The sequence below is a fragment of the Trichechus manatus genome, unplaced genomic scaffold (assembly GCF_000243295.1).
Source record: "Trichechus manatus latirostris isolate Lorelei unplaced genomic scaffold, TriManLat1.0 scaffold00039, whole genome shotgun sequence".
Lineage (NCBI taxonomy): Eukaryota > Metazoa > Chordata > Mammalia > Sirenia > Trichechidae > Trichechus > Trichechus manatus.
The window spans coordinates 3,843,472-3,864,761 of NW_004443975.1; the positions used below are offsets into that span (position 1 = coordinate 3,843,472).

Genomic DNA, 21,290 nt, shown 5'->3' on the forward strand with positions numbered 1-21,290 from the left:
GGTTACTAATGAGTCTTCCTCCAAGTCTGATGCCGCATTCTTCCTCATACAGTCCAGCTTCTCAGATTATGAATAAGTATCGTAAAAGGATACAACCCTAACCCACACCCTTCCTGATTTTAAACCATACAACAGTATCCCCTTGTTCTGTTCAAACAACTATCTCTTGGTCTATGTACGGGTTCTGCATGAGCACAATTAAGTGTTCTGGAATCCCCATCCTTTGCAATGTTATCCATAATTTGTTATGATCCACACAGTCGAATGCTTATGCATAGTCAATAAAACACAGGTAAACATCTTTCTGGTATTCTCTGCTTTCAGCCAAGATCCATCTGACATCAGCAATGATATCCTTAGTTCCATGTTCTCTTCTGATTCTGGCTTGAATTTCTGGCAATTCCCTGCTGATGTACTGCTGCAAGCGATTTTCAATTATCTTCAGCAAAATTTTACTTGCATGTGATATTAATGATGTTCTTTGATAATTTCCACATTCTGTTGGATCACCTTTCTTTGGAATTGGCACAAATATGGATCTCTTAAGTATATTAAGCACATATGAGTGTGATTTTCCTCCCCTTTTCCCTATCAGTGAGTTTATGCATCTCTTAAAACACCTTTTGTACATGTTATATATATATATATTTTTAATTTTTTTATTTTGATGAAAGTATTCATAGCCAAAGATACACCATTTCAACAATTTCAACAAGTACAATTCAGTGACATTGATTACATTCAAACTGTGCTAACATTCACACCATCCTTTTCCAAATTATTCCACCACCATTACCTTAAATTAATTGCTCCGTAAACTTCCCATCCAACCTTACAGGTTGTCATTGTCAATCTGATCTCCGATAGATAATTCTTTAAAAGAGCACAATGCTCAAAGCAGGCGTATTTTACTAATTAAGATAAGTTATTTTTTGGTTGAAAGAAGACTTCAGGGGATAGTTTAAGGTATAAAGTTTAAAGACTATTTCAGGGCAATAGTTTTGGGGGGTCATCCAACCTCAATGGCTCCAGGAAGTCTGGATTCCACTGAGAATTTGATATTCTGTTCTGTGTTTTATTATATTTTGATTTCACTATTGAAACCAAAATAAACACCATAATGAAATAAACGAGGAAATTAATACAAGTATTTTGCATCACAAGCTATGAGTCCAAATACAGTACTGCCAAATTTCTGCATGTAGATATGCTCTCCCTTTCAGGGTGGGGACATGTTTTAGGTGTTGACTCACGGTGGTGGGTTTTCGGGTGGCTGGGCACTTTATAGCGTCATTAAGCAAATGCCCAGAACCAAGTCCTTAGAGGCCCAGGTTGTAAACTAGGCAGACTGTCCACATACTAAGTTGCTAAATTCAAAGAGTAAGACGGGAAGAGATGAGGTACAAAGACAAACACTAACAGGAACCTGGGAATGTCAAAGAAGAAAGAGTGTTGAAGCAGGCAAATTGAAGGGGTACGGAGGTGGCAGAAGGAGCCCTGGTGACAAAGTGATTAAGCCCTTGGCTTCATCGAAAGCTCAGTGGTTCAAATTCACCAGCTGCTCCATGGGAGAAAGAGGAGGCAGTCTGCTTCGGTAAAGATTTACAGCCTTGGAAACCCAATGAGGCAGTTCTACTTTGTCCTATAGTGTCACTATGAGTTGGAATTCGACTCGATGGCAATGGGTTTGGTTTTAGGTTTTGGTTAGGGGGAGGCAGTGAACTTGGGCTATATCGTAAGCTCAAATAAAAGTACCTAAAGAGAGTGTTTGTGCTATTCCTGTGTCCATTTCTACAAGAGGGCATTTAAAGTTGCAGTCAAGGCTAGCAGCCTAAATCATACCACTTTTCTTATAATCCTCTGATCATTTCTCCAGAGATTTGTCCATCTTTCTTCCCATTGCCATCAAGTCAATTCCGACTCATAGTGTCCCTATAGGACAGAGCAGAACTACCCCAGAGGGTTTCCAAGGCTGTAAATTTTTACACATCTTTTTCCCATTGAGCAGCTGGTGGGTTCAAACTGTCAACTTTTTAGTTAGCAGTCGAGTGCTTAACAGTAAACTACCAGGGATCTTCTTGCCCATTTGAAACCTATTTAAGTTTTAGGCCACCAAACTAATTAGTTTCTTTTATTCCAAGTATTCCATCTATCACACTGATTCTATAATCAACCTTATGCTTAATCAGCAACAACTTCAATGCTATTTTCTCCAACATGCTATATATATACACATATTTGCTCACCAAATGAGACCTAGCCAACATCTCTCATGAATCATCTACACCCATGAGGCTGACCAACAGGCATGAAAATGTGAACCGAGCTCATATTTGCTTATTTTCAGTTTTTCACTCCCGTCAGCCCATCGGGAGTAGTTCCTTCACAGATGACCACAAAAAAAAAAAAAAAAAAAAAAGAATGAGAGATTATTCATCATCATTATATTGTTGATATGTACAATTTATAATTTTTCATGCTCTTGATACCATCTTCAATGAGAAACTGAAAGCCAACTAACATATTCAATTCCCCAAAACTTGTCACAATATGAGATATAATCACTATCTTAACCATCCTAATTAGTAAAATTACTCATAGCCTTTACTATACACCTACTCCTCACTTCTTGACTAATTCATTATCTGACATTTCACATTTATGACAACAGTAAAAAACCTACTATCTGACTATTTTGCGCATTAACAACGTATGTCCGCCGGTAATGAATGTTGAGGTGCAAAGCGAGAGTAATGGCGGCTGTGATGGTTAAGGTAATGTGTCAGCATGGTTGGGCCATGATTCTCAGTGGTTTGGCAGTTATGTAATGATGTAATCTGGCAGTTACATAATGATGTAATTTGGCAGTTATGTAATGGCGTGGTCATCCTCCATTTTCACATAACGGCGATTTTCCAATAACAATCTGTTCTTTGGAACCTAACTGTATTGATAAGTGAGGAGTGGGTGTATGTGCTTTGTTTGGGAGGGGATTTTTACCCACTCCTTCTCCTCCACATCTTTCTGTTCATCATATCAATGTGGCTACAGGTCATCAACTATCAAGAACACAGCACCATAATCATTAGTAATTTCTGTCTACATCCAATTTGTTTCTTTGTTTTACCTTCAAACATCTAAAACTTGTGTAATACAGATCTAAATGCGTATGGCGTCCTCTGATCCCTGCCAAACCACCATCTTCTCTTCAGGAATATACACAAAAGGCTATTTTATATGATGCCACTAATCACTTCTAAGCATCTTTTTGGACTTTGGATAACCTTAAAGGACTCATCTGTTATACAATCTGACTCTCAAAGAATTCCTTTTCTTCCTTAATTTATGCCTTTATTTATTCTTTCAACAACACAGAGAACCTGCCATGTATAAAGCGCAGCAGTGCCAGGCAATGAGGGAATTGCAGCAAGGGATATTTTATTCACCTTCCCTGAGCTATGTGCTTTAAGTGCCAGGGTCTTTGTTTTTCTCTTTCATGTTTCCATCCAATCAGATGCCAGGGCAGGCAAATTTTTCCTTCACTTCATCTCCTCCTTTGATTTCCTTTTCATATTCTCCTTACCATCTTCATTTAAAGCCTTAACATCTTATAACTGGATAATTTCAAAAGCTTCCTTCTAATTGGCCTCCAGCTCAAGAAAACACCCTACTTAACAAAAATAAATTATTTTAATCCTCACAGTGACCCAAAGGAGTCAAAAATTATTATTCCCATTTTCCAGACAAGAAAATTAAGAGTCAAAGAATTAAAAATCCTGCCCCAAATCACGCAACTAATAAGTAACAAAGAAATTGAACTCCAAGTCTGAGACATTTAAACCCTCTTTCCATAGCAGCAGACTATCCCCTAGTTAGAGAGCTGCTTAAGAGAGACGGGCTAGAGTGGGAACATGGATTATGGATGGTATTGGTATGCAAAGGGACAGGAAAGCAAAACAGAGACACAGGGAAGGAAGGGCAGCCCTGCCTTGAGAGCAAACTGGATTGGGGAGAAAAGGAGACAAGTCAAGGATTATTTGCAGCTTGAGAGCCTGGATCACTGAAGTTTTTGTAACTAACTGCAAACAACTCATCTAAGCAGGGCCTCCCCAGTGAGCTCCCCTTGCTTTATACCTAGAAAGCAGGGCTTCAACTGGTTCCTACCGGTTTGAACCCTGCCAAGAATTTGCATTTCTAACAAGTTCCCAAATGATGCCAGTGCTGCTGATGAGGTACCAACTCTGAGAACCACTAGTAGCACCCAAATCCCAAACCCACTGATTCAGAGTCGATTCTGATTCAGAGCAACTATATAGGGTTTCCGAGGCTGTAAATCTCTACGGACGCAGACCGCCACATCTTTCTGCCACGGAGCTGCTGGTGGTTTCGAACTGCTGACCTTTTGGTTGGCAGTTGAGTGCCTTAACCACTGTGCCACCAGGGCTCCCTACTAGTAGAGCAGTGGTTCAAAATTTATCATACATTAGAATCACCTGGGGATCTTGTTAAAATGTAGATTCTGATTCAGTATATCTGGGGTGGAAATACAAATCCTCTGCAGGGGTTGGAACAGAAACGAACCAGTTCAACATCGTGCTTGAAAGGCTGCATGATGAGGTGGTTTAAGGAGAAGGGGCCCTGGAGCCAGTCTGCGTTTGTTCCAATGCTGGCACTAGCCCATAGTAGCTGTGTGATCTTAGGAAAGTACTTAACTTCTCTGTGCCTCATCTCAGTACAGTGGGGATAATAACAACAATAATAACATCTACTTAAAAGGAAGGCTGAGGATTACTAAAGTGTTTAAAATACTTGGCTTTGACTCATAGCATATTACATCCTCAACATTTGTAAGATACTATTTGAAAACAGCTACACATATCCCTTGCTTTTAAATAACTTAAAGTTGTTTGTAATTATGGAATATAGATTTAATTATTTGCATTTCCTTTGAATCTGTACATAAAACAGAAAAGCAATCGGAAGTCAGGCGCCAAGCTGGGTTGCCTTATTTGGTACAGCACCCAGCAAGCCCAGGCATGCTCCTGACTCTAATGAAGTCGAGGAAAGTGCTTTAAACACAATGAGCAACTTTTCTCCTAGACACGCAAGATAAGAGATGATGTTTGCATGAATAGAAACATGACTGGTTTCCTTTTCATCATGGAAAGGACTTAATGAAAATCTAACATACCGACTCACTCCCCTTAGAATCAAACACTAGTGTGATCTCTTAGAGTCCTCCCTAAAATGAAAGGTGAAATATGCTCCCCTTCGCAAAAGCAGTGGTTAAGAGACTGGCTGTTAACCAAAAGGTCGGCAGTTCGAATCCACCAACCGCTCCTTTGAAACCCTGTGGAGCAGTTCTACTTTGTCCTTTAGGGTCACTATGAGCTGGAACTGATTCGACGGCAACAGTTTTGGTTTGATTTTGCAAAAGCTAGCTGGCTAGGATATCTTCCTATAAAAGTGTGACCATTCTAGTGTTCATTAAGAAGCACTCATTCAGACCAAAGCTACTGTTATAATGTATAATGAGATCATTTTTTTCCAACCCTCTAAATAGTCATTGGAAACCCTGGTGGTGTAGTGGTTAAGGGCTATGTCTGCTAACCAAAAGGTCGGCAGTTCAAATCCACCAGGTGCTCCTTGGAAACTCAATGGGGCAGTTCTACTCTGTCCTATAGGGTCGCCATGGGTCGGAATCAATTTGCTGGCAATGGGTTTGGTCTTTTTTGGAAATAGTAATTAATCAAAATCACCAGCGGATGGCCTAGATACAGACAACTTGCAATTACTCCTTTAGTTCCACACCCCCGAACCCGTATCAGCTCCAAAGGAAAGTTCACTCTCTTTGGAGGTTTATATATGTTCACCAGGTTGTACTACTATATTACATTTAAATGCTCTCAGCCCCTGACAGGCTCATTGTTTTCTCCATGAACACTGCACAAGATTGCCATTATGCTTATACCCACACTGAAACGGTGTGCTTGCAGGGAGAACTGTGTATGCATTTCAGTCTGGTCCTTTTTAATCCTTAAAGGAATGTTCTCAGGCTAATGAAGAGAGGAAAACAATTGGTATGCCACAGAATTCAGGCAAAACACGCAAAGCACTAAAAATCCCAGTTAATCCTCACTCTGTGTTCCTCTACCCATCCAGCTGGTTGAGAAGAAATAGGTGAATCTTTAATGTGACTTCTTCTCCCCAGGTTAGAAGAGTCTCTGAAATGGATGAGATGATAAAGGGGACCAGATGTCAGTGAGGGAGGGGAAACCATGACCCTTATCTTGGCAGCTTTATTTCTACAGTCTGTTTGCTTATTAGTGATGGAGGAATGGATGCTGAGCGTCAGAAGTGCAACAAAGGTTCTCACGGAATTCTGGGTTCCAGTTTCCCTTTTTCTGAGTTGTTGGAAAGGCAGGCTCACTTCTAAAAATTCTCACATTCCTTTCATCAGCACTTTTTCATTCATCTGGATTATAAACGGAATGATCATTTCCCACACATCAGCTGTGCAGGCAAACAAGTATATTTCAAGTGCCCCCTCTGTAGTCATAGGTTTTATTTTCCACCAAACGTTATGTAATTTTATTACTACCAACATCCTTCATCCCTGAATTCTCTCTAAGGAAAATCGTGGCTTCCTTGCTGCACCACTTCTTTCTCCTGACCCCATCTCTTTCTCCTCGTAAAATGAGTGATTCCGAAGAGGCTCTTGGAAAGGCACATGGGGAGCAGAGACCTGAGATAAGCCCACTGTCATTCCATGGAGAATCCCAAAGCCTCATCCAAAGACCACATGTTTCCAAAAAGGCACAGCACACGCTGGCAAATGTCTGCTTCATGAGAGTCAATCAAACTTCCTCCAAACAAAGTTAACACAGCACTTCCTTTCAAAACGTGGGCTCCTGTTGTCACCTCCTGCATATGACTGTTACAGAAGAAGGGAAAAAAATCACTTAGAAGTTTGCTCTAGCAATGTTTTATGTGCAAATGCTTCCAATAAACAGTGAAGCTCACTAAGCTATGACAAGTCATTTTTCAGAAAAGAAAGCTGCTTTCATATTAGTGGGTTTGTACCCTCACGTGAAAATATTAAGAAAATGGGCAATTCTTTCTATGAAGACGTCTCATAGAAACTACGATTATATCCAGAGGAAAAGGGCACTTTAGAGACTGCATTAATCAGGGCTTGTATGTGAGGTCACAGCAGGACTGTCCACCAGCAAACCCCAGCAAACGGTCCTTATTAATTCTGAGGCAGCATTACCCCTGGCATGCCCCTGACAAGAAAGGCATCATTTTCCAAAAATCAGTGCTGTGGTGACAAGGGGGTTCCAGCCCTTCTAGTGAAAAATGGACAGTGCCACCAGAGTTCAAGTGACTGCTCAATTTCATGCTACCAACAGCCATTTTCACTATCAGATGCTAAGTATTCTTCCCCAGGTAACAAACTAGGTCTGCTGAAAACTCAGGAGTTTCTTACCATTGTGATCCAATCTTCCCTCCCTGCTGAGTCCGGCAGCCAGGAGCTGTTGCTGGTGTGCGGCTTCCCAGAGTCACTGAAGCCTTTGGAGGCAGAGAATGTTTCATGTGGTGCAAATGTATCACCACCGATTATATTTCAGTCCCTCAATCGCTGGCCTCGATGCTTTGGAAATCAGCCAAGCCAAGCGCGAAGAGAAAGGGCTGCAGCTTGCCATCTCAGAATTTCCCCTAGAATATGCTTTTAAAAACGTAGGCCCTTCATTTAGCAAATACCAAGGACTGCAACATTCAATTACGTTCCTCTCTTTGAAACTGAGATGGGTTTTGCTGCTTCTGGAATGAAATTATAGCAAGAGCTCAAGCTGACCCGGGGGATGCAGGCACTGTGCCACACCTCCAACCCAGCCAGAAGAGGATGCTATTCCTACTGGAGAAGAGGCCACTCCTGCTGGGACAGAGATGAAGCGGGAGGGTGCAATGCCACCCTGTTTGCGAGGTGCTTTGAGGATGAAACACAGGACACAAGTCCAAACACCATTATGTGGTACGTTGTCACTGCTGTCATTAGGTGCCTTCCAGTTGATTCCGACTCATCTCATAACGACCCTATAGGACAGAGTGGAATTGCCCCATAGGATTTCCAAGGCTGTAATCTTTATGGAACCAGACTACCACATCTGTGTCCCAGGGTGCAGCTGGTGGGTTCAAATTACCAACCTTTCAGGTAGCAGCCGAATGTTGAACCACTGAACCAGCAAGGCTCCTTATTACGTAGTATAACCCGTTGCCGTCAAGTCGATTCTGACTCATAGCAACCCTACAGAACTGCCCCATAGGGTTTCCAAGGCTGTAAATCTTTACGGAAGCAGACTGCCACATCTTTCTTCCATGGAGCAGCTGGTGGGTTCGAACCGCTGACTTTTCGGTTAGCAGCCAAGCACTTAACCCCTGTGCCAACAGGGCTCCTGCCATTATGTAGTACAGTACTGTCAAATCCAAACAGGTGGGACAATAAGTTATCTGTCCATCAGAGGAGTTTGTGGGGCATATCCTGACAGAGTAGAACTGTCCCACAGAGTCTCCAAGGAGCAGCTGGTAGATTCAAACTGCTGACTTTTGATTAGTAGCCAAGCTCTTAACCACTGCGCCACCAGGGCTCCAAGGATAAACTAGAAGGTCTTCAGTTGCAGGGACCTTGTCGTCTAAGATGCTTTAAACCCAGTCTATGCAACTTAAGTTAATCTATCAGGAGCTTTGATTTCCCTGTGTTTTTTACAACTCTTTGTTGCTTAGAAATTATATCTCGGGGGGGTTCAGTCACATAACTAGCAAGCAGGACCTCAACAGGAGCTCAGGCCAAGACTCTTCAAAATAATATTCTGCATAACCAAAAATACCTATTACCTAGCAATTGCTTACCTGCCTTCTTTCCCCCCTAGGTTGTAAGTTCCAGTAAGGGGGTTACCATGTTTGTTCTGCTCACTTCTTCTTTTTTTTTTTTTTAATTGTGCTTTACATGAAAGTTTACAGCTCAAGTTAATTTCTCATTCAAAAATTTATACACCTATTGTTTTGTAACATTGGTTGCAAGCCCCACAATGTGACAGCATGCTCCCCCTTTCCAGCCGGGGTTCCCTGTATCCGTTCATCCAGTTCCCGTCCCTTCCTGCCTTCTCGTCCTGCTTTTTGACAGGTGTTACCCATCGGTCTTGTATACTTGATTGAACTAAGAAGCACATTCCTCACATGTGTTATTTTTTGTTTTATAGGCCTGTCTAATCTTTGAAAAGTGAGCTTCGGGAATGGGTTCAGTTCTGGGTTAGCAGAACTGGGTTCAGTTCTGGGTTAGAGATCTTCCATAGTCTCAGGGGTTCCTCCAGTCTGTCAGACTAGTAAGTCTGGTCTTTTTATGTGAATTTGAATTCTGTTCTACATTTTTCTCCTGCTCTGTCCAGGACTCTCTGTTGTGATCCCTGTTAGGGTGGTCTTTGGTGGTAGCCAGGCACCATCTAGTTCTTCTGGACTCAGGCTGGTAGGAGGCTGTGGTTCATGTGGTCCATTAGTCCTTGGACTAATGTTTTCCTTGTGTCTTTGGTTTTATTCATTCTCCTTTCCTCTGGGTGAGATGAGACCAATAGATGTATCTTAGGTGGCTGTCTGCAAGCTTTTAAGACCCCAGATGCTACTCACCAAAGTGGGATGTCGAACATTTTCTTTATAAACTATGTTATGCCAATTGACCTAGATGTCCCCAGAGACTATGGTCCCCACGTCTCAGACCAAGGTACTCGGTCCCTCAAAGTGTTTGGATGGGTCCAGGAAACTTTCATGCTTTTGCTTTGGTACAGTTGTGCTGACTTCCCCAATATCGTGTGTTGTCCTTCCCTTCACCAAAGTTGATACTTATCTACTACCCAGTTAGTGATTTCCCCTCTCCTTCCCTTCCCATCCTCGTAACCATCAAAGAATGCTTTTTTCTGTGTGTAAACCTTTTCTTGAGTTCTTATAATAGTGGTTTCTTACCGTATTTGTCCTTTTTTGACTGTCTTATTTCACTCAGCATAATGCCCTCCAGATTCATCCATAAAGTACAATAATGTATTCATGAAACATCTCACAACATGGATGTTCTGCTCATTTCTATATCCCTAGTAAGGACCTACTCCATTACAGGATATTTATTGGCTGAATTAATTAATCAATTTTCCATAATTGCTGAAAATGTTGGCAGACTCCCACAAATTGGTAAAATCTTTTTCTTGGAGCCTGGTGTGTTCCAGGCTTGGGTTTGGTTCTTTTCAAGACTGCTTTTCCTCTCACCAAAAAGGAAAAACTCACATCCCCTAACATGGTTAGGCCTAGAAAGGGTACAAATAAGTTCTAGCAAAGCTAAATACTTGTTCTAGAGCAAACTGAACCCAAAGAATAAAATTCAGGTTGCTGGCAAAGGGTTCTAATTTCTTAGAAGGGTCAATGGCATTTATCATCAAGAAGTAACTGTGAATCAATAGTCCCCAAAAAACTATTCACATTTTCTCTCCTTGTAGGGAGAACAGAAAGGTGGCACAGCGCTTAACTGCCTGGCTGCTAACTGTAAGGTTGGCTGTTCGAACTCACCAGTGGCTCTGTGGGAGAAGGACCTGGTGATTTGCTTCTGTAAAGATGAAAGCTTAGAAAACCCTATGGGGCAGTTCTACTCTGTCACATGGAGTCACTATGAGTTAAAATCAATTCAATGGCATCTAACAACAACAAGGGGAACAGAGAAGGAGATGGGACAGGCAATTCAAGGGCCTGGCTGAGACAAAAGTGCCCATTTCAGTGTCAAGATCAGCACAATGCTTGTGCATAGTAAGTTCTAGATAAATACTTACTGAATTCATGTAGCCCATCTGTCAGTTTGTTGCAGTCACTTTGAGTGCTGTATTTCCCACTCATGGTTTACTTACACTTCTTTTTTGCTTTAGCTACTATAAGAGGATACAAACATAAAAGGAAGAGCAAAAACATTTATCAACACTGACTGTCACCTGCCTAATAGATTTGACTTTGTCAACAGGGTAATAGAAATTGAAGTCATATACACTCAAATAGTTGAGCATCTGGTTATTTCGGAGATAATCTTTAATGCTTCAGCTTTGTGAACTCTGGTCCCAGTGGTTCTGGAAAGCCAGATATTTTAGGTATTACTTTTTCACTCTGTGCCAGTGAAAAATAGACCACTAAGTCCTAACTCTACCACCATCTGTCAGTTTGTCGTACTGTGGTGGCTGGTGTGTTGCTGTGATGCTGGAAGCTATACCACCAGTATTTCAAATACCAGCAGGGTCACCCATGGTGGACAGGTTTCAACAGAGCTTCCAGGCTAAGACAGACTAGGAAAGAAAGGCCTAGTGATCCACCTCTGAAAATTAGCCAGTGAAAATCTTATGGATCACAACAGAATATTGTCTGACTGGGCTCAAACATGCCGATACTGGTGAACATGGTGCAGGACGACACAATGTTTCCTTCTGTTACACATTAGGTCACCATGAGTCTGCAGCTAGCAACAACAACGACACTGAAGGTCCTTCATGCACTGGCCCCTTAAAGCCTTCTCTCCCACCACGCCCCTACACATAAGTACCCTGTGATTTAGCCACAAAGAGCTCTTTGAAGTTCCTCCAATCACTGTGCTCTGTCATGCCTCCAGGCCTTTGCACAGGCATTCTCCTCCCCGGGAATGGTTTTTTATCGCTGCCTACACAGGGACTTGTGCTCATCCCTCCTGCTTCAGTGACTGTATCACCTCTGATCCTCCTGGAAGGACTGAATGGCAAGCGGAAGATCGGAGGTCCCTTGAATGTCAGTGTGCACCATCCTTACGTCTGTGCCAGAGACCAGCACAAACTGAAGTAGATTCAGAATCTGCGCTTTGTCTGCAACGAGAAATGCCCACACAGTGTACTGGCAACATTCCCCTAAACAAACGACCTTTTCTCAAATAAACTCACATTTGGCAGAAACAAGGGAATATGAAGAAGGATTTTCAAATAATTGCCTGTTGACTGACTCAGGGTTCTATTTATGTTAAAAATTGTTTGAATGCCTATTTTAATCAACATTGTTGGACTTCTTTCTTAAGATTGATCTTTTCAATGCACACAGAATCATAGCCACCTCATTGATACCCATCCCAGACACCATCAGCAACAAAGTTAGAAAGTTCTGGAGTGAGAAAAGCAGAGAAAAATTAGGAATTTTCTATAAAAGAGTATTTTATATTTTTCATTAGAAATTCAGGACACACACAAAGCCAGGTCCTTTCCTCTGTGCACCCCCACCTCCATGCTCCCCCACAACCTCTAGAGGCTGGCATACCTACGTGCAGCCACGGAAAATCTGAGGCCCAGGGAGTGAAAGGCCAAGGAAAGAGAAATCCTTTTACAAATATTTACAAATAGCACCTATTTTCACTTGGTGTTTTCTTATAGAGCAAATCCATTCTATTTATCTTTCTATTGAAATCTTTATTGCACCTTTAAAAAATACTTAAAAATGCAATTAACAAGCCTAAGAAGACATTGTTACTATTCTTCAAAGAGTGCTCATGATTTACCCGCTCAATACAATATTTTAAAACGTTGGTCCTGCATTAAACATAATTCAGGGCTCCACTGTGGGCAAGAATCCAGGAAAAAAGAATGATTGTTGTTAGTTACCATCAAGTAAGCTCTGACTCATGGCAACCCCACATACAACAGAACAAAATGTTGCCCAGTCCTGCATCATCTTCATAATCATTGGTGCGCTCGAGTCCATTGTTGCAGCCACTGTGTATTTTGAATGCCTTCCAACACAAGGGGCTCATCTTCCAGCGATGTTTCTGGCAATATTCTGTTGTGATCCATAGGTTTTTCATTGGCTAATTTTCAGAAGTAGATCTCCAGGCTTTTCTTCCTAGTCTGTCTTAGTCTGGAAGTTCCACTGAAACTTGTCCACTAGGGATGACCTTGCTGGTATTTGAAATACCACTGGCATAGCTTCCAGCTCATAGCAACATGCAAGCTACCACAGTATGACAAACTGACAGATGGTAGTGGAATTCTGTTCCATAGCAACAGAATTCCACCCTATCTACTGCCCCCCTTCCCCTTCAAATAGAAATAAGTGTTGGGAAATGCTTATTCCTTCCTCTTTCTCCCGTCACCCATTTTAACACCAAATTCCTTCCTTAACTTTCTAAATCCATCATTTGGATATGCTTAAACCTCAGCCATCACTACCCAGCCCACAGCCACAGTCAATTCAGGCAGCAGGGCCATTTGAGCTCAATATGGACCCTTCCTGCTCAGATCAGTGATCACAGAGTCCCCTAAGAAATAACTACCTGGGCAAGATGGTGACTCCAAATTCAATCTCAAGAAAACCTACTCAGTCTAAGAATCATAGATCATGGAAAGGTGCCTTTCAGTTTCTAATAATGTTCCATCTGTTTCAATAGATTCGAATTGAAGTTGGCAGAGGAAAAATTAGGTCAAGACAGTGAGAAAAAGAAACCATCCCTCCCTAAAACCACCCCAGATTGCCAAGCATTAATATTATGAAAAGTCACACAACAGAAAACATGTTTTGGTAGTAAAATAGTTACATTAATTTCGAGTATGATATTATTTATGAGATACAAAATCGTACAAAATAATTTCTAACCATGCAAAGTGGCTACACTAGGAAGGAAATTAGGGAGACAGTATACGCAACTGCGCTTGGGTAGGGAAGCAGCAATCATAACCAGACTCCTTTACAGGGAAGCACGGGGTAGGTTTCCTAGACAATACTGAATTGCAAAAAGAACTGACTAGCGGCCCCAAATCTTTGCAAACCATCTCAATTTAACTCTTCCAGGTTCTATCTCTGGAACCCTCTATTTCTTTACTTCCATTGTCATGGATTATGTTCCTGTTCTTCTTTTTCACCACTTGAGGGCGCTGCCGCACAATAAGGGCATAGTTCTCCAGCTTTCTCCAAGTGGTAACTAAAATGACTTTCGCTATCAGATACAAGTACTGGAATATATGCCTCCAATCACAACAGAACATGATAAATCAATTGTTCAAATAAACTTCAGAAACTGTCCTCCAACTGAAACTGCTCAAGTTTTTCACAGACATATGTGTGTATATAAGGCAATTACCTTTCATCTGCATTCATACCTGAATTTATAAATCATTTGAAAGACTTTATTTAGATGAGACTAATCCAGATACACATACTAAGCATTAATATACTGATTATTTAAATTAATGACCTTAATAACATGGAACTCATTGGATTGCTTTATACGTGGATTCAAGGCAATCTGTAATTTATCTTTCACTCCTCAATTTTTTTGGCATAAATGAATGCCCTAAGTAAAACAAGTCTTCTGAGGCATACTGCTGAAGAAGGATGAGTGATGGTGAACAAGCAGCTTGATGAAGTGGACCCTCCTTATTAACATTTGGCCAAATCCACATCTATAGCCATTCCTTGTTGCAGCTCTTAAACATTCTTTAAAAGCTGCAGCCAAGGTGAGTTTTAAGTTGCCTCTGAAAAATTCAGCACAAGCCCATTTAGAAAAGTGGTTATCCCTCAAATTGCAGGCAATGAGGTTGGTGCTTATGTGGGGTCCCTAAGGCATCAATCAGACTGTAGCAATTGTCCCAGAGGAGAGGTGTATGCCTGAATCAATACAGGAACTCACTTTGGATAGCAAGTCTACCAAGCTGTTACGGAGTCTTAAAGTCAACTTCAGTTATAGCTACTAGGGAGAAAAGGTAGAACACTCCATAGGAACAGCAGAAGTGCCCCAATGATGGTCCTTGGGCTTCAGTGATGTAAAGTTCTACTCTATCCAGGCATGTGTGTGAGACCATTTGTGGTGCAGGGTGAACTGGGGTGGGGACAGAAAGGCCAACCCTCCCCCTGCCACTATGCTTCAGGGAAGAAAGCCTAAGAGTCCAAGAATTCTAAATTTGAACTTGGCTTCCAGGCCATTATGAAGGAATACGTGTCGTGGTAGGAGGATGGAACGTATTTTCTTCAACAACGTGTTTAGTTTGATTTGTAAATTTTATGTTGTTATTTGTTGCTGTTGAGTTGACTCAAACTCATAGCAATCCCATGTACAACAGAATGAAATACTGCCTGGCCCTGCATCATCCTCACAATCGCTGGCATGTTCAAGTCCATCATTGCAGCTACTGTGCCAATCCATCTCACCAAGGGTCTTGCTCACCCTTGCTGGCCCTCTATTTTGCCAAATATGATGTCCTCCTCCAGCGACTGATCCTTCCTGATGACATGACCAAACCAAGCAAGTCAGACACTGTTCTTTTGTGATCCATAAGATTTTCATTGGCTAATTTTTGGAAGTAGATCACCAGGCCTTTCTTCTTACTGCATGTCTGGAAGCTCTGCTGAAAATGATCCACCATGGGTGGCCCCACTGGTATTTGAAATACCAGTGGCACAGCTTCCAACATCACAGCAACGTGCAAGCCACCACAGTACAACAAACTGACAGATAGTAGGTGGATAAATTTTATAGATTAAGATATATGGCATTGTAGGTCCCCTTATAAAATTTTGTCCTAGCCCCCAACAATGTTGAGGTGGATTTATTCTCTTCTCTCCTTATTCTACTTTGCAGTTAAAGATGAACACTGGTTTGGTTCCATTCAGTAACTCTTAGTTGGGCTTCTGTGGATGAGAATTGTGCTGAGACCGGGAGATAAGGTTCGGTAGCCACTGGAAACATATGGCTATTTAAATTAAAGTTTAGACCAATTAAAATGAAATGAAACTAAAAACTCAGTCCCTTGGTCACACTAGCCACATTTCAAGTGCTCAACAATCCCACGCGGCTAGTGGCTACTGTACTAGACAGTGTATATAGAGAAAATTTCTATCACTGCAGGAAGTCCTATTGGAAAGTGCTGTCCCAGAGAACACAAAACAGACATAATATAAAATGGGAAAGATTAGAACATCTGCATACTGAGTGTACAAATCAGTCAGTAAGTTAGCATATTTGGAATTACAGTTTTGAGTGACTGTGGCTGTGTATCAGACATTATAAATGGTATCATTTATTTTGTGATGGTTTATATTAGATATTTAACTATGAATAGTCCCTGGGTGGTGCAAACAGGGAAACCCAGGTGACGTGCTGGTTGAGAGCTACGGCTGCTAACCAAAAGGTTGGCAGTTCAAATCCACCAGTAGCTCCTTGGAAAGCAAATGGGGCAGCTCTACCTTGTCTTATAGGGTCGCTATGACTCAGAATCGACTCAACGGCAATGGGTTTGGTTTTTTTTGGTTTTGATGCAAAGGGTTAAGCACCCAGCTACTAACCATAAGGTTGGAGGTTTGAATCCACCCAGCGGCATCACAGAAGAAAGGCCTGGTGATCTACTCCCAAAAGTCCCAGCCATGAAAATTCTATAGAGCAGAGTGCTACTCTGACACACATGGGATGGCCATGAGTCAGAGTCAACTTGATGACAACTATGGGATGAATATTTTGTTTGTCTTCTGCCATGTTTACAACATGGTGGAATTCATTTGCCAACATCCCAAAATTGGGAGACCTCTTTAAAACCCAGATTTCTGACTTCTCTTAAATAATCAGATGTAGCCACTCTGGGCTTACATCTCCACATTGCTACACAGACCTGGAGCCAAGGAACTTTCCCTTAAGAAAACGTGAGTGCTCTTCAGTTGGCCAAAATCCGCACCAACCACTGCATTCCTGGGTATTTCCTGTCTTATTCCTGCTGCACGTGTGTCTGAATGGGTAAAAAATAACGTCTCTAGCTCAGCAAAAAAGGGAAGTATCTATAATAAAACACCACAAAAGAAACCTAGGACACTCTTGCATATTCTTTTTGTTTAAATAAATAAATTCCACTTGTATATCCAAATGGTACTCTTTGATCTACAAATACAGGACTAATGAATCACAAAAGATTAAAGTAAACTTCATAATTTCCCATAACGCCATACTCAACAGTCTAGGCTTTCAAACGTGATGGAGCGAGGCAGGAAGAGGGGAGAGATGATAGCACCATTATACCCTCCTCCCTTATCTGCTCCCCCCTACTGTTTCACACACATACACACAACAAATGCACACACATCCACACATATGCATATACCTGTCTCTCAGGTGTGGTGGGGATGTAAAAAGGTCCAGTTATGTGTTAATAAGAGTGAATCTACCTTTGGATAAGATTTTAAATAATGTTTAGAAGCCTAATGCAAAGACATCCCAGTCATGCACAAGTCTCTTCATTCGAATACCTAGTCTTATGCCCATGAAATGTACCCATTTAAATTTAAGCTCCAGTGGGTAAGAGGCTTTATACATCCTGGCAATACCATCATCTAGTAGGTACTGAGTTCTCAATAAATACTTGTTAAATGGAACAAGAGAATGTTCACAGGGAACAGAACCTTTAAAAATTTTAAGGCTCTGCCATACTCTCCTTGATCTCCACTTGTCATAATGATACTTATATTAATTTATTCAACAAACAGTATTGAAAGCCTTTTTTTTTTTTTTTTTTGCCAGGACTCTTTTGAGTCTAGCACGCAACAGTTGAGTCTCTACGTCATAGGTCAGATGTTCAGAAAGGGAACTGCAATCTTGAGAATAATTTGATTTTGAACACCTTGTTGCCTTTTTAAACAGGTTGTACACACACAAAGTAATACTCTAACAGGTGCACTAATGTCTATTTCTCCATTTTTCCCTCACTTCTTTCCTCTGACAGAAACCTTGCTCTGAGGTGGGGCCAAGATGGTGGAGTAGTCAGACGCTTCCTATGGTCCCTCTTACAACAAAGACCCGAAAAAACAAGTGAATCGATTATATATGACAATCTAGGAGCCCAGAACATCAAAGGCAAAGTTGAGGAATCGGACTGAGTGGCGGGGGAGGGAGAAACGGTTCGGAAGCAGCGAAGAGTTGCCAGACCTGACCCGGCAAAAGCCTGAGCCCTTCAGCAGGATCAGTTCGGGGTGAGTGGTGAGGCAGACAAGCAGAGGTGCTCAGGATGCGTTCTCCACACCAGGAGAGACCCAGTGGCACAGAGTCTACTTGACCATCCAGAACCAGGGAGAGTCAGCCCTCAAGCAGTGAAAGATAAGCACTTGTGTCTGGCTGACCACGCAGATCAAAAACACCCCCCTTAGGGAAAAACCTTTCTCCCATTTACCTCCCTGCTCCCTGCTCTGCACTAGGTCCAGGACTGGCTTTAGCAATTGCCGAGTCCCCTGAGCTGGAAGTAGGACTTCCAGTAGGACATGCATTCTGAGCCATTTTCCCAGCCTTGGAGAGCAAACAAATTAACAAACAGGAAAAAATAATCTGCCGGCTCTCCTAAACCAGGAATTCAGGGTAGGCACAGCTCCTCTGCCTAGGCACAGGCATAAGGGATCCATGGACATTGAGTGCCCTTCCCCCTGGAGAGACTTGTGTGGGCCCATTTCAACAGCGTAGGCCCTCATTACTGCAGTACAACAGGGTATATACCTGAAGTGTAACTTCAACTGTTTCAGCTGAGAAGTGGCAGGTTCGTGACATTTGACACTGCTCTGCCCATTAAACAGGGTCTTCACCTCCCCACATCGGGGACCTGAGGACTGGTGGCTCCACCCATGCCACCTACTCACCTGTGACAGGGGCCCAAGAATAAGAAGTACCCCCCAGTCCTTACAGCCAACCGCACTGGCTGCTCATAGTCTGGATGCAAAACCCACCCATCTATGTGCTCTAGGGAATAGGGACATGCTTTCCTCCTGGACACTTGGGGGTGGCTGTTGGCCCCCTGCCTTGCTCAGCCTGTGTCCCCCAGCTGCAGCCAGATGCCTCTGCCTATACTAAGCACCCATGCCTGTCTAGAACTGTAGATGAGAGCCTGCACCACACACTTGGTGGCCGACTACCTGGACACTTGAGCTGAATCCATACAGGAGGAGTGGGCAGACTCCTGAGCTCACATACTTAGTGGAAGGTCTGGCCACCTGAGGGCAGGACATTGGAGCTTCAGGGGTGCTGGTGACTGGGCTAGCTCACACTAGCAGCCTATTTGGGCATATCAAAACAAGAAGCTAGGACACAGTAAGCAAATATAAAATAAACAAATATAATAACTTATTGATGGCTCAGAGACAACAGTCAATATCAAATCACTTAAAGAGGCAGACCATGATGGCTTCAGCAAGCTCCCAAAATAAAGAATCTAGAAATTTTCAGGAGGAAGAAAATTTCTTGGAATTACCAGAGGCAGAATACAAAAGATTAATATACAGAACTTTTCAAGAGATTAGGAAGGAAATTAAACAAAACACAGAACACACAATAGACGAACTTAAGAAGATTAGAGAAGAGCATGATGACAAATTTAACAGGCTGCAAGATCCATAGAGAGACAGCAATCAGAAATCTAGAAGATTAACAATAAAACTTTAGAATTAGACAACTCAATAGAAAGTCATAGGAGCAGAATTGAGGCAATGGAAGTCAGAATTAGTGAGATTGAAGATAAAGCACTTGACACCAACTTATTTGAGGAAAAATCAGATAAAAGGATTAAAAAAAAATGAAGAAACCCTAAGAATTATGTGGGATTCTATCAAAAGGAATAACCTATAAGTGATTGGAGTACCAGAACGGGGAGGGGGGGAAAGATAACAGAAAATACAGAGAGAATTGTTGAAGATTTCTTGACAGAAAACTTCCCTGAAATTGTGAAAGATGACAAGATATCTATCCAAGACGCTCATCTAACCCCACATAAGGTAGACTGCAAAAGAAAGTCACCAAGACATATTATAATCAAACTTGTCAAAACCAAAGATAAAGAGAGAATTTTAAGAGCAGCTAGGAAGAAACAAGTCATCTACAAAGGAGAGTCAATAAGAATAAGCTTGGACTACTCAGCAGAAACCATGTAGGCAAGAAGGCAATGGGATGACATATATAAAGCCTTGAGGGAAAAAAAATTGCCAGCCAAGAATTACATATCCAGCAAAACTGTCTCTCAAATGTGATAGCGAAATTAGGGCATTTCCTTATAAACAGAAGTTTAGGGAATTTTCAAAAACCAAACCAAAACTACAAAAAAATACTAAAGGGAGTCCTCTGGTTAGAAAATCAATAACATCAGATAACAATCCAAGACTAGAACACAGAACAGAGCAACCAGATATCAACCCAGATAGGGAAGCCACAAAAATGAATCAAAGCTAAAACACTGAAAATAGGGAAACAGAGATGTCAGTATGTAAAAGATGACAACACTAAAACAAAAAAGAGGGACTAAAAAATGTAGACACAGATTTTGCATATGGAGAGGAAGTCAAGGCGATATAAAGAAATAAGACTGACATAAACTTAGAAAACAGGGGTAAATATTAAGGTAACCACAAAGGAAACTAACAATGCTACAATTCAAAATAAAAAACAAGAAAAATATAAAGACTCAGCAAATACAAAATCAACAACAATGAAAAAGATGGAAAGAAAATACATTAACAAAAAAAGACTCAACACAGAAACTAAAGTGGAACGAAGAAACTGAACAACACACACAAAAAGACATCAAAATGACAGAAACCTGGCTCTCCCACGGGGTCACGGCTATCCCTGCAGCCCCCTCATATGGAGGCTGTTTTTCTTAAGTCCTTGTACCACTGGGTGAGGAGGTGGAGTAGATGTCCTCCCTGTTCCTTCCTCACTGCCACTTTGGGACTGTTCATTCTCTCACCCTTCTCCCTAAAAAACCTAGGCTTTGAATTTCATGTCTTCAGGCTAGCTCCCCCAATATTCCTAAACATCCCTATTACCTACTGACCCCCAGGTCAAGTCTCTTCTTTTTCCTCAGGTCACTGTCTCCAACAATACTTGTGTCATAGTCTTGAAAATTTCAACAGACATGTAGATGATCATCCCAACACTCTGGTTGTTTCCTTGAATGGTTCCCTTCAATAATCCTATCCTCCACATGTGATTACCACTAGCTGCAAACTCTCCATGATCTCAATTTAATGCATTCCACTCTCTGAGCACTCTGTTGCTGTTGTTGTTGTTAGGTGCTGTCAAGCTGCTTCCAACTCATAGTGACCCTTATGTACAACAGAAAGAAACACTGCCCAGTCCTGTGCCATCCTCATGATCATTGCTATGCTTGAGCCCATTGTTGCAGCCACTGTGTCAGTCCATCTCATTGAGGGTCTTCCTCTTTTTTGCTGACACTCTACTTTACCAAGCA

General features: G+C 41.7%; 1 protein-coding gene across 4 annotated transcripts in view; it reads right to left on the reverse strand.

Annotated features, from left to right (window-relative positions):
- The window catches only part of PLD5 (phospholipase D family member 5), a 413,275-nt gene that overhangs the window by 329,870 nt on the left and 62,115 nt on the right, over positions 1 to 21,290 (reverse strand). Inside the window, exon 1 of one of the 4 annotated variants that reach the window (XM_012555427.1) lies at positions 7,490 to 7,615. The exons of 2 other annotated variants lie outside the window; for them this stretch is intronic. Coding sequence is in view for 1 of the 2 variants with exons in the window: in XM_004375858.2 (XP_004375915.1) it covers positions 7,490 to 7,492 (3 nt within the window). In the remaining variant the exon portion in view is untranslated. Of the gene's footprint in view, positions 1 to 7,489; positions 7,616 to 21,290 lie in introns of those variants that run through there. One more of the 4 variants, XM_004375858.2, reaches the window with a different exon arrangement.